This window comes from Peromyscus maniculatus, chromosome 21 (assembly GCF_049852395.1).
Source record: "Peromyscus maniculatus bairdii isolate BWxNUB_F1_BW_parent chromosome 21, HU_Pman_BW_mat_3.1, whole genome shotgun sequence".
Classification (NCBI taxonomy): domain Eukaryota; kingdom Metazoa; phylum Chordata; class Mammalia; order Rodentia; family Cricetidae; genus Peromyscus; species Peromyscus maniculatus.
Genome location: NC_134872.1, coordinates 21602630 through 21620640, shown reverse-complemented (window position 1 = coordinate 21620640; position 18011 = coordinate 21602630). Strand labels below are relative to the sequence as shown.

Genomic DNA, 18011 nt, shown 5'->3' with positions numbered 1-18011 from the left:
TGTGAACACAGCACGGGGAATGAACAAGAGCAAGGGACCAGGTTGACAAGCCAAAAATACCCTGGCCACCAGAGAGTGACAGATGCCTTAGCCAGATCGCCCCTACAGCAACCGTGAGCCCAGGGGAAACACACACCTCTTCATGTTCTCCTTCTTTCAGATAAAGAGAGCTCAGGGTGGTGAAGGAATACCTAATTCCACGCCAGGCTTCCCGTTGGTACCAGATGCCTCCTGCCACCGACAGTTCTGAGCCACCTAGAACCCACCGCAAATTCTTCCCCTTTGAATCCCGTGGAATTGCTCTAAAACACATATGCTACGTGAACTCCCCCCCCCCCCCCAGTCCCTCCTTCCCTCTCCTTCTCTCTGTCTCTTTCTCTGCCTGCAGAGATGGGGACTGAACCCAGGACTTCATGCATGCAAGGTGAGAACTCTAACACGGAGCCACATCTTCAACTCAAATTACTTTTCTGGAAGCACTGGGTAGTCTCAAGCAATGTAAGATTTTTGACTAGTCAGTCCATCAAAACAGACCAGCAATAGCATTAAAACACAAAACACAGCCACTGAGTGTAGACTTTAGTCTACTACATTTCATTATCCATATTACCTCCCGGGGTTGGCCACATTAATTCACACATAAAAGTGCTGAGCTACTTTTTATAGTATATGTTACATGTCAAAGTGTAGACAGGAGAGTAACTCCTGGGGCTGGAGAAATGGTAAGGTGGGTAAAGCATTTGCATGCACGGGTGAGGACTTGAGTTTGGATCCCATGCCTGCAATCCCAACACACCTACAGTGAGATGGGAGGCAGATACTGAAGCCCCAAAAGTCCAAAGATCTGCTAGGATGGTATACCCAGAGACAAACAAGAGACCCTGTCTCAAACAAGGTGGGAGGCGAGGCCTGAAATCCATGGGATGCCCTCTACCCTCTACACCAACGCTGTGACACACCCATGTCTCCTCAAAATTTAAAAAAAAGGTAAAAAGTATTCAACTCTCATCTGACAATCAGTGGAAATAAAAAAAGAGAGCATTTAACTAGCCAGCTATGCATCTGCTTCTAGAGCCTCAAAAACCCTTTGGGTAAACATGAAGTTGGCCATTCTTCACTGGACTTAGACCAGCTTTGAGAAAAAGGACAAGAGACAGCCTGCTCGGTAGTTTCTCAAAGGTTCTGGCCTTCTGTTCCAAGCCTCGTGATGACAGGTGCGGCTCCTTCCCTGCCTCCATCTGTGGCCTGGCGGAGCACTAAAACCGGCCCCTCACACCAGCAAGAACATATGGGCTGGGACAGGAGCAGCAGCCTCTCCTTCCCATGGTATCTGCTCCCTGCCTGCCTCAGCTTGTCCCTTTAGTTCTTGCAGGTAGCTCCCAACTCACTCCAAGTGTGAAACATGTTTCCAGTGTAAAGGCTGATACAAAGGAAAGAGTATATGACCCCCATCTCTATGTTCTATAGCATGATCAAGTGAATTCCGTGAATCTGGCAGACTTAGGAGCAGGATGCCATAATACCAACCTCTAGATCCCTTTGCTTAACCCTTATCCTAAAGTTTGTGCCCAATATTCGCTTTTCTGAGGGGGGAAAAAAAAAGACGGCACACACATGCAATTTGACTATCATAGTCTTGCCTATGCGGAGACATTTAAGGAGGGCGTCACGCAATTCATAGTCATACCCGGGTTGCTTCATACACAATACTGTAATTCTCTGAATACTCTCCCTCAGCAATGCTCACTACAGTCGGCTTTATAGTCAGTACAACACTCCATTATGTAGAGACGCATACCAGCATTTACTCATTCTTCCCGCCTGTGGAAAATGGTGTCTTTGGTGAATTTTTGCTGTACAGACATTCCCATAAGCACCCCTGCGGATGTCTCTTGGCGTGCGCATTTAATTTCTTTCAGGATATGGAACTAGCTATGGGGTTGCTGGGTTCCAGGGTATGTGAGTGATCAATACTGTCAGTCAGGGCCAAAATCTTTTAAATCCTCTAGTCCTAGCCATCTTCTGCTCCTACTGGCATTCTAAGGAAGACATGGCTGCTCCATGCGTCCTTGCCAACACTTGGTATTTGCAGAGTTCTTAACTTTTGCCGTCTAGTAGGTGTTAAACAGAATTTTCAATATGGTCTCCACTTACATTGCCCTGAAAACGAATAAGCCGATCCTTTGTACATCTGTCTGCACTGGTTTCCTCTGTGAGATGTCACTCATTTGTCTACTCTTCTCTTAGACTTAAAACCATGATTCACTCTAGTGCCAGCTTTTCCAATACGACTTCCTTCCCTACCCTAAGTTAGATAGGAATCGAGAAAACTATATTCCCAGTTATTTAAAAAAAAAAAAAAAGTGTACATACTTAAAAGGCTGCTTAAATGGTTGGATATTTTTCTACAGAGATTGGCAGAGATAAAAATTATTGTCAAGAATGGTGAATGTATGTAAACTTATTTATTTATTAATGGAGACCAGGTCTCATGTAGTCCAGGACTTCTTTTTTTTTTTTTTTTTTGGAGAGAAAACTAAAGCCACCATAACAACATCTGTTACATTCTATATACCTCCGTTTTCCCGGCTGATCTTGCTTTAATTTGAGACTGGGTATTGCTATATTGTCCTTCCATTCCCTGGCTCACAGGATCCTCTTGTCAGCTTCTCAAGAAGCTTGGATTGGCAAGCATGTACCACTCTGGCTGGCTGACTTTTCCCTTCCTTTCTTACGGCGTACTAATCTTTCCTGTATGGTTCCGGTGTGTGGCCTGCCAGACAAGCACCCCCCTGACTCCGACGTCTGTCTCTGTCCCATTAGAGTGCCACGCATGCCTAGAACAGCTTCTGTATTCTTTTCTGAGTTCCATTAAGTCTAATGCCAGCCACTGTAAGAATGGCAGGGTGAATCTGCCTTTTCTTCAGTGGCCTTACTGATTCCTGGGCTACTCTGAAAAAACTCTACCAGGTTTTGTTACCATTTGGGTCATGAATGTTTCCTGAAGGCTTAGTCCCCTGTCTGTAGTGCTGTGGGTGTGAATCTTTGGGCCTTTCCAAGGACAAGAGGCAGTTTACTTACTTTATAGTTTTGATGAAAGCATCTTCCAACTTTTGGAAGCCCTGAAGCTTGGGAAAGTTTGGCCAGGTGTGATGGTGCATACCATCAGGAGGAAGACAGATAAAGGCCCCGTGAGTTAAAGGCCAACCTGGGTCTACACAGCAAGTTCTAGGACAGCCAGGGCTACATAGAGAGACCTCATTTCAGCCCCACTCCCCAAAAAAGAGTGGTAATGTTTGAAGATGAAAAAGTGTCCCATTATCAGTGTGTTTCCAATAAGGCATCATTTTTAATGTCAACAATAATATTCTTATGATACAGATTAATATATTCATTTAAATATTTCTGTAGTTTTATATATACATATCTTTCTCCCAAGCACTTTATCTATGATTCTCCAGAGAAAGCACACAAACAGCAGAGTCAACATCTTCACTAGGGTTCTACATTACCTTCCGGTCTCAGTGGAGACCACACACTTCTTTCACAAGGCTGGCAGCTAATGGTGAACAATTTTAGAGGTTATAAAATTGTCCTTTACGGGCTGTCAAGTTGGTTCAGCGGGTAAAGCGCTCCCTGTGCAAGCAAGCCCAGTGACCTGAGTTTGATCCCTGGTACCCACATAAAAAGCTGGCTGTGTCATGCTGGTTCACAGCTAGCTCTGACTCCTCCAGTTCCAGGGCATCCGATGTCCTCTTTGGGCCTCTGTGGGCACTAGGCATATGGTAAACAGAGATACATGCAGGCAAGACACTCAAGCACATTAGAGAGAGAGAGAGAGAGAGAGAGAGAGAGAGAGAGAGAGAGAGAGAGAGAGAGAGAGAGAGAGAGAGAGAGAGAAAGCGTCTGAAATGCTAGCCCTCTGACAGGGAGTTGTGAGGGTGGAAACGGAAGTGGCCGGAAGCTCTTGGACCAGCTAGCCTAGAGCACACAGTGCAGAGCAGCGACCGTGGAGACCCTGTGTCAACAAGGAGAAAGGTGAGAACACATAAGTTTGTCCTTTCGAGCTTCCTTACGCCCACTGTCAGCTCTAGCTCTGTGATTTCACAGTACAAAATTCGCACCCTTCCCCCCACAGACTAAACTCCTATTGAGACAGCTATTTCGTTAATTTCCCCTTTAATCCAGTTCTTGTGCCTCTGCCTGCAACCCTCTCCATGCCTGAAGACCCCTGTGCGCTGTCAGAGACCAAAGCCCTGCTTTAGAAGGTGACCTTATTCGGAGACAGGGTCTTTACGGGCATCATCAAGTTAAAGGGAAGTCTGAGCAGGCTACGATCCAAGGTGAATTTGGACCAGCACCCCACCAGACATCTGTGTGAAGATGAAGAGATCAGAAGGCCGCACCGGAGACGGTTAGCAGACCACCAGAAGGCAGAGGCTCCACACGGAGTCTCCCTCAGCCCTTAGGAGCCGACCTGTTGTCACCCCGTCGCAGACTTCTGAAGTGACCCAGTTTGTGGTGCTCTGCTGTATCAGGGCCAGGAAGCCATACACTTCCCAGAACTGTGACACGATAAAAGGTTAATGAAGCTGTCGGCAGCAGAATGACTGATTTCACTTATGTGTGCAAATAATTATTTCCTAAGACTGGCACACCGTTACCTGAAAAGATCAACGCATTCTGTATGAGGATATCTGAACACTTCCTGAAATTACTTTCTGAATTACTGGTCAGTACAAACCCATGTCTAGATTCTTCCTATGGCTTTCACTTTTTATTTCCTTGCTAGCTCTGGTTTAGCCATGCAGACACTGGCAACATGATGGTAACCTTCACCTTCATATTTCTGTGTGTGTGTGTTTTTTTGGACATGGTTTCTCTGTGTAGCCCTGGCTGTTCTGGACCTAGTTCTGTAGACCAGGCTGGCCTCGAACTGATCCACCTGCCTCTGCCTCCCAAGTGCAGGGATTAAAGGTGTGTGCTAGCAATGCCTGGCTTAATATTTCTAATCCATGTAAGTTTGAATGAGAAATGCCCCCTTAGGCGCAAATGCTTGAATACTTGGTACCCGGTAGGTGGAACTGTTTGGGAAGGACTAGGGGGCAATGCCTTGTTGGAGGAGGTTGTGTCTTGGGTGTCTCACAAGTGTACTGTCATCCACAGTGCACCCTGCTTCCTCCTTAAGGTTAGAGATATGAGCTCTCAGCTACCATGGACTCTAACCCTCCAGAACCATAAACCCAATTCAGTGCTCCCCTTTATAAATTGCTTGGTCATGGTGTCTTAGCACAGCAATAGAAAAGAAGCTAACACACAATCTCAGTATCTTTTCATCTGAGAAGACCCAGATCCGGAGCCTGGGCCAGTTAGGCAACCCTCGCCTGCCTCCAATTGTGGCGGCTCACAACTGTAATCCCGGTGCTCAGGAGGCTGAGGATGAGAAGATCCTGAGTTCAAGGCCAGACTGAATTACAGAGGAAGAACTTGTCTAAACAAACAAACAAACAAACAACACATCCTCTAAAGCCAAGCAACATACAAACCCCAAAGAAGAAAGCTGTCTCTGAGCTGCCCTCCCAGTCTTATATATGAGAACTCCACAGCTCCACTGTGTCCCACAGAAACTCGGAAGATATGGAGTGATACTCAGAATATTATAATGTGAGAATTTTTGAAGAATTCAGTAGTTTTATTACTCTCGAAAAAGTCTCTAAATGACAGCAACAGAAGTGACTATTGAAATAGCATACAAGGACAAGACAGCTTGGTTAGCAATTGTATTTTCCACAAAGTGTTCAGAGGAAAGCGCTATCCCGGTGAACTTCCCAACATCACTATAGGAATCCCAGTGTCTCCCATAAGGACACACAGAACAGCAAACAGGAAACAACCCAGTCAGTTTCGGATGGATGTGCCAGGCAGGTGACTATATTTTCTATAGTCAATAGGACTTTCTGTAAGAGGAAAAAGTTCTATTTTGGCGCTGCCCAATAAGGTGGCCACTGAGTACTTAAAATGTGGCTATCAAGACCGAGGAGCCGAATTTTGGAATTTATTTCATTAATTCACAATTAAATAGCCACGCGTGACCGTACTGGCCTTCACAGCTCCCAGGTTCTTTCCCTCCCATAGTTTGCCTTGCCCTTTCACCTAGTCTGGAGGCTCTCAGGCAGAGGCAATTCTGCACATGAGGTGGCACACACGGGGCACTATCTAGAGATGTTTGGGCTCTTAGGACTAGGGAAGTGGGGGTATGATGACTCCTGAGGCCAGGTGTTCTGCTAAATACCGCATAATGCACAGCACCGTCATAATAAGGAAGCATTTAATCCAAAACCTCAATAGTATTGAGGGTAAGAAAAACCCGGCATAAGGGCTGGAGGGGTGGCTCAGCCCCTAGGGGACCTTGTTGCTCTTGCATGGGACTCAGGCTGGGTTTCTAGCACCCACATGGCAGCTCACAACTAACTGCCTAACTCCTGTTCCAGGGGATCCAACAACTTCTTCTGGCCTCTGAGGGCGTCAGGTATTCACACATTACCACAAACATACATGTAGGCACTCACACCTACATATACACTAAAATAAAACTTAAGAAAACTTAGCACACTAAAAGGAACTTTTAAACTTTGAGCTGGGTGTGGTAGGTAGCTCATGCCTGTGATCTCAGCACTTGGCAGGTTGAGGCAGGAGGACTGCTGTGAGTGTGAGGCCAGCTTGGGGTACATAGTAAGAGCTTGTCTCCAAAGCTTTGACAATCATTGTGAATGGCTATGTAGTATAGTGACACTTGGTGGTCTGCTTCTTAGTTAACTTGATCCCTAACCAACAGTGCCACCCCAAATGCTACATTTTCCTTGTCCACGGGACGTGAGTGACCATGCCATCTTCCCTGACTCTCAGTCACAGTGGTCTTTGCAAATATAAGAGCATGAGTGGTAAATATATTTTACTAATTCTAAAAAAGGAGGCAAAAACCTTTTTTTGTTTGTACACAGTTTTTAGGTGTACAACTTTGTCTCCAAAGATATGTCCATTAAATAAATATAAATAAAGATGACCAATAATGCTGGTTAGCTTTAACCATCAACTTGGCCCAACCTAAAATCACTTGGGAAGAGTCTTAATGAGGCATGATCTACATCAGGTTGGCCTGTGGACATGCCTATGGGGGGAAACAGTCATAATTGTTAATTGATGTAGGAAGACCCAGTCCACCGTGGGTGGCACCATTCCCTAGGTCCTGAGCTGTATAAGAGAGGAGAAAGCTAGAGGAAAAGAAGTGAGGACCAACCCCCACCCCCAGCTGTGGATAGGATGCTTTAAGTTCCCGCCTTCACGTCCCTGCAAGAATGGACTGGCAGCTGGAACTGTGAGTCAAAGTAAACTCTTCCTCCCCTAAGTTGCTTTTTGTCGGGGATATTTGTCACAGCAGCAGAAATGAAACTAGAACAAAGAGTTAAAGGAAGAAGAGGGGAGTTTTATGACTGCTGCCAGATGATGCGATCATGGTAAAACAAAAAACAAAAATGCCTTGCTCATGGAAGAAGGGAACAGAGAGCTCTCCACAATTCAATTCTGTATGAGAAAAGAGTACTTCTCAAACTTCTGGATTTATATAAAGACATCACAAAGTAAAAAAACAAAAATCAAATTGTTTAAGAGCTGGGAGGCTGTAGTTCAGTGTTAGCACGTTTGACTAGTGTGCACCAGGTCCTAGGTTTGATCCATAGTACTGCTCAAATAAGCAAGAACAAATAAAAAACAAACGGAAATGTTCTTAAAGGGCGGGGAGACGGCTCAGGGGGTAACATGTCTGCTCTGAGAGCATGAGGACCTGGGCTCCGATCTCCAGTACCCATGGAAACATCTGGGCACGGCAGAGGCACCCCTGGCTCTAGTGCTTGGGCGCAGAGACAGGAGGATGGATCTCAGAGGTCTGCCGACCAGCCAGGCTAGCCAGCTGGTGAGCTCCAGGCTCAGAGAGAATCTCCCTGTCTCAAATAATAAAGGGGACAGCAACAGAGGAAAACATCTGCCGTTAACCTCTGGCTCCACACACACACAGACCTGCCCAGACAGGTGCACACATACATGTCCACCACACACACATACACCACACTAAAACTATGACCTATATAACTAAAAATAACATCTGAAAGAGAAGTAAAATTGGATTAAAACATATTTTGATCCAGTATGAAACAGTCCGAGTTTCCCCATCCAGTAAGGAGCTTAGGGAAGACAAAGAAGCCCCTAGAGGCAAGTGATCAGACATGCAGGTTGTTTGCATAGTAAGAATTAATAAGTAAATAATTAGGAAACAAAACACCAGTATAAGTACGCCAGGCTGCATCTTTTTTTTCTTCTTATTTTTTACTGTATTGGTTTTTTGAGACAGGGGTTCTCTGTGTAGTCCTGGCTGTCCTGGAACTCACAGAGATCCACCTGTCTCTGCCTCCCGAGTGCTGGGATTAAAGGCCTGCACCACCATAGCCCGGGCTTTGCATAAAAAGACATTAATAATTTTTTTGGAAAAGAATTTGCCATTTTGGACCAATGATAATGAAAACCATAAAAGTCTGATTCAGATGTACTTGTCATGTATTTATCTTAAGGAAATCCTCAAGATGTTATAAGAAGGATGCTCATTGCAGAACTGTACCTACATTATAGCATCCCCTATAAAGTGTTATAGTATAAAACTTTTTTATGTATAACTTTGTTATCTAAACACAGGCTCAGAGGGGAAAAATTAAACATAAAGTAGTCTAAAATTCCCTATGTAGGTATTTGGGGGGGGTATGTGCTTCCTTGTTTTGAAGTCAATTAGATAGAAAGAGAGAAAGAGAGGGAGGGAGGGAGGGAGGGAGGGAGGAAGCAGTTGAGCATACTTATATTGGTGTTTTATTTCCTAATTATTTACTGGCACTTACAGAAAGATTACTATCCATCACATGTTGCATATGGGCATTATATATAGGAATGCACCTTATCTCACGGGGTGAGTCACTGTCCGTAAGTGACAGAGCTAATATTTAATTTTAGATAAGTTAGTCTGAGTTTTGATTTTGTGTACAGTGCTATAGAACATAAACTGAGAGAAGCTGGGGAAGGGGGTTATTTCCCTCAGTTTGTGAGCCATGCTTTCAGAACGTGAGGTATGGGCAGTGTATAGGAATTTAGCATTACATGGTATGCTCATATTACCATTCCTTAAGAATTGCTAACCTGGGGAGCTGGCTTAGTGATTAAGGCGTTCTTATGTTTCCTGTAGAGGAGGATCCAGGTTTGGTTTCAGCACCCACATGGAAGGGATATAACACTGTATTCTGACCTCCTAGGGACCCAGCAGAAACATGGTACACATATATATATATACCCACATACACATAAATACTGCTAATTTGTTGTTCTTGTGACATTTAAGTAAGTTGACTTACTTACGATAATCATTTTGAAATGAGGATGTTCTACTTGCTGCCAAGCCTAGGTCCCTAGTCCAATCCCTGGGACTCACATGGTAGAAGCAAAGAACTGATTCTTGCAGGTTGTCCTTGACACATATCCCCAAGAACACCCCAAAACAAATAAAGAAGTCTTTTGTCCTTAAGTGGCACCATGAGAGGCTCACGCTGAGAAACCCGTTAGGTCTTGTTTAGGACCAGCTGGCTGTTTCAGTTGGCTAGGAAGGACGTACATACATGAATTCTAAATAAATAATAGTAAATAAATAAATTCATGGTTTGGAACATGTGCTTAGGTCTGTGTGGGTATTAGGACTACTCCCATGTGTAAAGACAAACTCAAGAGCAGAGGGAAGGACACAGACGATGGGCTTCCCCCGTGCTGGGTCTAAAGCTCAGGAAATACATTTCTTCACTCCTGATGAACGCACCTTTTAATAACCTTTTTGTTAATCACCCCCCCATTTTCCCCGCTTCCCCTTCACCCCAGACCTTAAATTCCAGCGGCTGCAATGCAAGGTGTGCATGCATCCATTCTTCAGTAAGGGACCCTCCTCCGTGGCTTCTACTCATGGAGTCTCTGGGATTACCAACTCTTCAGACAATGGTGGTGCTTTCTCTCTCCCTGTTCCCTGGGTAAATCTACCTGGGCTCTGGTTTCTAGCACTCCACCTACCAGAGATCTTTTTCCTGCTTCCTCTTTGGCTGTCTAGATTGGGTTTGTTCTTCAAGGCCTTATCTTGCCTTCTTTGATGGCTCTCCAACCACATATAATCTCTTCCTTGTCTAACACCGGGTATTACACTGGGCATAACTCTCCTACGACTTGACATTGTGACCTGTCCAGTAGATATCTGTGAATGTGAAATGTCTGTTCCATGAAGATCTCCTACGTGGTACCGACCTTTGTGTTGGAGGCAGCACTGGGAACACGTTCCTCTTCAATAATAAAAAATAAAAAATAAAATCTTTGGGCAATGCAAACTCACCCAAACTGTTCCATAATTTCCCATTAGTGCAAATGGGAGAAGAGCTCAAACAACAAGTACAGCTTTTTAATGGGGGGCATTTAAGGCAAAACAGTTGAGGGGCTTTTGGTAGTCTTGTCTAGTCAACTATACTTCCTTAGCAAAAAGTATGCCTGGATTATGTGGAAACCCAAAGATTCTCCTGGAAAAGGCTAAAAAAAACAACTGGAAGACACCCATGGTGTAACTATTTATTTTGGGGTTTTAGATGAACACAATAAGTTCGGGGACTTCAAAGCTTGAGGCATTTTATAAAATGACAAATTTTGAATGCATTGCAAATTAGGTTACCTAGTTCACTTCCAAATGAAATAAAACCAAATTAGAAAATTTAGCTCCTTCGCAGTTTAAAAAAAAAAAAACCTAAGTAATGTTATTTTCTCCCTTCAAATTATAAGCTAATCAGCGAGGCCTGTTACCTCGTATAAACATTTCATTAAGGTACTCAGATGACATTACTCCTACATGAATAATGAATCGTCGTCCCCAGGCTCAACCTAAATTACTGAAGTTTATTCGGTGGCTTTCTTTTAGTGTGGACAGGGCTAAGGTGGAAGACCGGTTTAACGTGTATTCCAATACCTCTGCGGATTAAACACCACAACTCAACTCCCCTCCATCCCCCTTTCCAACCCGCAGCTCCGGCTGGTATCACAATAAAGTGAAAAGATGATGTGAACAAAGGCGACAGGCACCTGCGCCTTCTCCATCGCAAATATTTCCTCCCAAACAGGGCCGGAGTCAGGGTATGGCCGACCTTTCAAGGCCAGGCTCCTTCCTGGGTTAGCTGTCTACCTCGGGCCCTCTGAGCAGGGCTCCGCACTCAGGGCGCTACCACCGATCTCTCCACCTACTACACGTGACCGCGGGGCGCACGGCCGCCGGGGGGGGACAGACACCGCAACGCGGTAGACCTGGTGACAAAGGCTCGGGCGCATCCGGAGCCCCGCCGGCCTCCCGCGCTCAGCGTCGGCGGAGCCTGCGCAGGGCGGTGCCGCGCAGCGCGGACCACGGGAGCGGGAGCCGCAGCCGGGAGCGCGCCGCGGAGCCGAGCAGAGCCCGCCGCGCGCACCGCCGGGCAGCGGAGGAGCCGCGAAGCCGCCGAGGAGGGAGCCGAGCGGCGCTCGCCGCGCAGCCGAGGAGCCGAGGAGCGGAGAAGCCGAGCAGAGCGCCCGCCGCGCGCCGGGGAGCCGCCCCACGGAGCAGAGCCCGTCGGCCGCCCGCGCCCTGCTCCCAACCCAGCGCCGCCGCCCCGGAGCCCCGCAGCGACTCGGACACGGGTGAGCAGGCCGCGCGGCCCCTTCGTGCTCGGCCCCGCCACCGGGCCCCGAGCGCCTTCCCCCGTCCCGGTCACTTACACCACGGCTCGGGAGATCATCCAGGACACCATCTTTCCGGCCGCTGGGCCGCTGACCGCAGGCCGCGCGCTCGCCCAGCTCGCGCTCCCCGGGGCCGCGCTGGCGCCCTCGGGAGCCGGCCCGGTGTGTCTGTGTGTGTATGTGTGTGTGTGTGTGTGTGTGTGTGCGCGTGTGCGCGCGGCGCCCGGAGCCGCCCGGCGCCCGGTTCCCCCGCCCGCCCCCGCCCGCGGCCCCGCGGCCCCGCCGGCCCCGCCCCTGCGCTCCGCTGATAGGCGGCGGCTCCGGGACCCCGACGGGCGCTGCGCTCCACCGACCTGCGCGGCTAGCTCGCTTCCCTGCGTCGGGGGACGCCGGTCGGTCGAGCGGTGAGAACGCGTGGGAGCGGAGGCCGGGCGCGGGGGAACCGGGGTGGGGAAGTGCCTGGCTTAGGTGCGGCTCCGGGGCGCACGGAAGCCCGGCAGCTAGGGCCTAGCCTAGCTCGCCCAGGCCGGGCTTGGTACCGCGAGGCTCGTTGGTGCAATGCGGGGGCCAAGGGAGAGCGTTTGGGGTCATGTTTGGAGTGATGGGCGTGCGGTGACGGCCAGGCCGCGCTGGGGGCCCCTGGGGCACCTTTTCCGTCGGCACCAGCCGGCTCCGGTGTTGCCTGCCACATAGCCCGAGTAAAACGTGGCCCCAGGATTTCCGACCCGTGGTGCTGTTTACAAGTGTCCTCATTTTTTTTTTCTTTCCGGTGTGTGTGTTTGTGTGGTTTTTTTTTTGGGGGGGGGAGGGGTAGGTTACTGTTTACACGGTCTGAAATTTGAAACTCCTGAGTTGTGGGTGACGAGGACCACCAGACTGAGAAAATAACCTTTAAGTTACCGTAGTAGGTGTTTTTCTCTCAGTCCCCCGGCTGAGGCGGTAGTAAAAGTTCTAAGCTGGGAAGTCTGTAATGTGGGCTTGGTGCCTTTAATTAAAGCACTAGAAAATATGATGGCTGATTTTGTGACATACTGTAATTTAATCTTTTTGTTCCCCGGTTTCCCCATAATAAAAAAGAGGCTAATAATACTCTAGCTTACCTCCTGCTTTTCAAGGGTGATGTAAGGTATTGCTAATTAATGTGTTTAGGAAGGGCTCGGATTTGCCTGGAATGGTATCAGGGGACAGGGATAGGTTATCCTGAGTTCCTTTTAGTTCATGAGGCCTATAAATTAAGAAGAATTTTGGTTATTAAAGAAAGGAGCAGGCGAGGCATGGTGGTGAAGGCCTGTTGTGATCCCAGCACCCTGGAGCCCGAGGCCTGCCGGATTCCATCCCCAGAACCAGGAAGAAAAGAACTCAGGCTGCTCTCTGCTCTTGGGCTCTTTTTTGCTTGTTTACATTAAGACTTTGTTTGTGGTTTTATTTCAGGGGCTGCAATGATAATTTGTGTTTGTTCTGAATTATTTAGTTTGGCCGTTATTCAGCGTTATCGGGGAGTCGCGTTTGCCATCTAAGCCCAGGTTTTCTGGCACACTCAGTGTCCTTCATACCCTTCCATGGGCAAGGTCCTGTAATGTCTTTACAGCCTTTCTCCCTGACCCTTACTTTATCTGCCTTTCCCTGCCTCTCTTCCCTGAACCAAGCTGTGCTTTTGTGCCTTTGACTGATTTATTTTTTTTTAATCTTGAATACTTTATTCCCCATTCTCTACCTTTCTGACCTTGATTTTCCTGACAATTATCTGCATTTCCCCACCCCTGGGCCCTTGTAACTTATTCCTAAAATTTTGGACTTCTTTCACTCTTATTTAGTTTCTTCTGCTTTTTTCTGCACTGATGCTTTTTGTTATTGTTTGCAGGACATAGCCCCCTTGTTCCCATTTCAAAAAGCCACGGGTTGTAAACCACCCACCCTGTGCTGCTAACAGTGTTGTTGAGTCATCCTGACACTCCAGACAGCCCTGGAGTGTTGATTCTCTTTGATACCATGGAAACAGAGGTTTAGAGAACTTAACTCATTAGCCAGTGATCACATAGTTCATAGGTAATAGAGCTGAACTCCAATACTGTGATTCATACCTAAATTGGGGGGGGGGGGGAAGCCGGTTGGTTCAGGGAGTTTGCTCTCTAGGGGGAAATTAGCAAGCTCCCCCCCCCCTTAGTGGTTTGTAATTGGGATTAACCACTAACATGTGGTGGATGGGGGCTGGGATGCTATACTTTTTGCTATGTGCGGGACTCACTGAACAAAGAATGTTCCTATGTCCTTCATAGGAATATCGTGCTTGACATTCCTGTAACATTTGTAATTATCTGAGCCTGAAATTTTCACTCTATAGTCACAGTTTTAACCAAGACTGGATTTTCTTGTATCTGTTTCTCTACATTCCTGTTGTATAAATTAAAGGAAGGTTTGTTCTGTTCACAACTTGATTAGAAGTTGTTTATGGTTTTGGAACATTGCATCATAGGCAGGTTTGCAATGCAGTCATGTCTAGTTGCTGATTATTTTGCCCCAGCCTTCATATGTTGATATGCTTTTTTATAAGTTATTTTCATTTTCCCTTTCCATTTATTATTTTATTTAGGATAGATGGATTTGTTTGAAATTGTCTGTAGGAAGATTATTCATTGCATTTCAGAGTAGAGTATAGTAGAAATTGGAAAGTGTTTTACAGAAGGGCTACATAGAATCTGATATGGTTGAGAACTATTGACCTAAATAAGAGTCAGTCTGTCTAAGGAGGAGCCTCTTGTGGAAAGTGCTCGGCTTTTAGAGGTGGCTGTTTCTCTTATTGAACCTCAGATACTTAAAATCTGCTAATAGATGGCCGTTAGATACATGCCTCACTGTGTAAGATGAGGCTTTGGTACTATGTGAGAAAAGCAAATACACAGCCCAGCTGTGTGTGTGTGTGTGTGTGTGTGTGTGTGTGTGTGTGTGTGGTGTGTGCATGCGCCCTTGCTTGCAGGGTGTCAGGCATCTTCTGTTCTTTGTCTTATCCTTTGAGGCAGGGTCATTGTGAACTTGGAGAGTTTATGTTTTCAGTCAACAGACCCCACTGATCCTCCAGTCTTTGCCCCTGACCACACGGGGGTTATAAAAGAACGTGGGTAACCAAGCCTGCCTTATGGGCTGGAGGGCAGCCGTGGGGGGTAGGGTGGGGTGCTGGGATTGGAAGTATGGTCTTCCTGAAGGCTGAGGATCAAGCACTGTTAACCACTTAGCCGGCTCTCTCGCTCTGAGCGGCCTTTATGATGTGGTCTTGCTTGGCAGGCTTGCCATCATTCCACAGAGAAGGTAGGAAAAAAAAAATTGAAAGCCGTTGTTTTGTTTTCGTACATTTCATCACCGTTTGTGTGTTGTGGGTGAAGCGCTTCCTTCCTTGTGTTCTGCAAGGACACTTTCCTTCCATGGATATTGAGTTCAGTTTTGATGGGAGGCCATGTATGTAGGACAGAGGACATTTTCTCAAGAGACCTGTTTCTTTTTACTAGTAATGAGGTGCACGGTGAGTCACAGAGTGCTTTATTTTGAATGAATATGTTAATGATGGTGATCAAACGTAAAGACTCCTTTAAAAGGCTCGCTTTCACTGCCAACATCTTCACTTAGTGGTCCTAGGAGAGAGTTGAATGTACACTTTTGCATGTTATTAGCAAATCAACAGAGTAGGGAAGTACCTCAGGCAGAGAGATCCCAGTGTATAGAGCAGAATTACAAGGTACAGAGATAGTATCTACTCATGTAATTATTAATGAATATGCTAATGAGGCTGAATACTAGGTCACCTTCCCATTTCTAATAGAGTGTTTTTAAATAATTGAAAATACTTTCATTTGCAAAGAGTCTCAAATTACCGAATTACCTTAATAGTAACTTAGAGAACAGTAATAGGGAGAGATGGACTTGGAGAAAGAAACTTGGTCTTGTTCTGTGTGCTGCAGATGAACACCTGCCTGCCACTTTCTTAGCCAGTCTCCTTTGGGTGTTCTGGTTGCAGCAGACTCTGTAGAGTTTGGCATCCTGCATGGAAATTGAGTCATAAGGGGGTGGTGCTGAGAGTGGGTAGGATCTCATTAGAATAGACACATTAGATTTGGAGTTCAGTCGTCAGTACAGGTATCGATAAAGAGGTGCTCACCAGCTCACAAATGGGGAAAGCAAAATAAAATGTCTTGGATGGCTAGCTCTCGGAAGCCCCGCCGAGAGCTGGCCTTGTTTCAAGTCTTCACATAGAGCCTCACCTGAAACCTGGATTAAGACCAAAGAGCTTTCTCCCACTTCCTGGTTAAACACACACACACACACACACGCACACGCACACGCACACGCACACGCACACACGCACACACACTACTATGTTAAGTGGCAGAGACACATATGTGAGGCACTTTCAGCATTCATTAAAAACACAGTAGATTGATTGAATCCTAGTTCCTTATTGTAAAATAGAGCTTTGTGATTTCAGATAACCATGGGGTTTGCAATCTAATTTTCAGAAAGCTCAAATACTTGGTAATTCCATTCCATGGCTGTTTAGTGTTCAAACAGAAAATTTGAAAGTTTTTATTTATATTCTTGTGTTGTAATTTGAAACATACCGAGTGATACTGAAAAACGAAATGTGGAAAATCTAGTCCTTTTGTTCCACTGTCTCAGTCATCATCCAGTTCCCTTCAGAAACTCCAATTTTTATGTAAGTTCTACCAAATACTCAAGGAACAAATTAAGTGCCATCTCTTTCAGAAGATACAGAGAGGCTTTTGTTATGTCTGTCCTTAAGAAAACCAGCAAAACAAAACTGATGTCTTAGGCTCCGAAATCCCCCACCCCCTTCTTGCTGGAGGACCATTCTTATGTATAAAGTGATTTAATGGACAGCTACCTGCCAGATAAACGTAAGGAAAACAAGAGACCACCATTTCATGAACTGAGATGCGAAAATCTTTAACAAGATACTAGCAAATAGAGCCCAATCATGTATGAAAAATTATACGCCGTAAGGAAGTGGGCCATCCCAGGTGTGAAAGGCCTAGTTGTCAATAGAAAATCACTTAAAATAATTCTGTCACATCAACAGGCTAGGAAGTAAAAGCAATATGGTCATATCAATACACACAAGAAAAGCACTTGACAAGTCCAAGATCAATTCATTGTGAAAAGTGTTCGCCAAACAGGGATAAAGAGGTTGGTTGGGGAAGGATGTCAACAAAACTGTAGATGATCATCACAGTTGATGGTGAAGACCTGAATGCTTTCTTGCTAGGGGCAGGAGCAAGATAGAGATGCCCCCATCAACACTGCTTTTCAGCAATGATTACAAAATAGGCCAAAGATCTTAAGAGACATCTTGCCTAGGAGGAAATACCTATGACCAATAAGTATGTAAAAGGGCCCAGCCGTCCGCTGTCTGTCACAGGTTGACCAGGATGCATTCCACACCTGTGAGGGTGACTCAGTCCAGAGCACTAGGACAGCAGTGCTGGCTGAGATGTGGTGCCCTGGGGAGGAGGCAAGTGCAGTGATGTGCACACATGGCATGGCCGGATTGATGGACAGTTTCTCCCGCATCAGACCTGTTCAGCCCAGTGATCTCACACCCCCCAGTGCTGACTTCGGTCACAGGGAAACCTGTGCGTGTCTGTAGCTGCTTTACTGACATTGGTCACCGTGCACATGTGATCAAGATGTCCTGTGGGGGGGGGTAGATAAATTCTAATAAATTTAGACCGCGCTGAAAGAAAGGAAGTAGTCAAGTCCAGGAAACCTCACCCCATATTCTTATGAAAGAAACACTTCCTGAAGCGTCTGTGTACTATGACTTCAAGCCCGTGACCCGAAAAGGCTCGAAGATGAGTGGTTCTCACAGTTGTGGGGTGGTGGAGGGCTGGACAGGCCGAGAGCAGATCTGGAAGACAGTAAAGCTTTCCTGTTCTTGCCCTGCAGTGGTTCATAGGTGTTACAATATATGTGTTAGAATCGGTAGGATGCGCAAGATTATTTGTAAGCTGTGGAGTTTGTCAGGAAAGCCGACGTCTGTGTGGGTCCGTTGATGGCACTGATGCACCACTGTCAGCCATATTAATATTTCTTTTTATACCTCCTCATTTTCCTTGCTGCCCTGGAGTTTCTCACAGGTCAGATTTCAAACTTTCTTCCGAACTCCCAGCCTTCTTAAAAAAATAAAA

The 18011-nt window shown here is 46.3% G+C and overlaps 2 protein-coding genes across 3 annotated transcripts in view; one reads left to right on the top strand and one right to left on the bottom strand.

Annotated features, from left to right (window-relative positions):
• The window catches only part of Reep3 (receptor accessory protein 3), an 84719-nt gene extending 72667 nt beyond the window's left edge, over positions 1-12052 (bottom strand). Inside the window, exon 1 of the mRNA XM_076557078.1 lies at positions 11857-12052. Within this exon, the coding sequence (XP_076413193.1) occupies positions 11857-11888 (32 nt within the window). The 5' untranslated portion in view covers positions 11889-12052. The remainder of the gene's footprint in view (positions 1-11856) is intronic.
• Positions 11583-18011, top strand: part of Jmjd1c (jumonji domain containing 1C) — a 187822-nt gene continuing 181393 nt past the window's right edge. The window contains exon 1 of one of the 2 annotated variants that reach the window (XM_076557066.1): positions 11583-11778. The gene's annotated coding sequence lies outside the window, so the exon portion shown is untranslated. Of the gene's footprint in view, positions 11779-12100; positions 12222-18011 lie in introns of those variants that run through there. The other variant, XM_042265580.2, reaches the window with a different exon arrangement.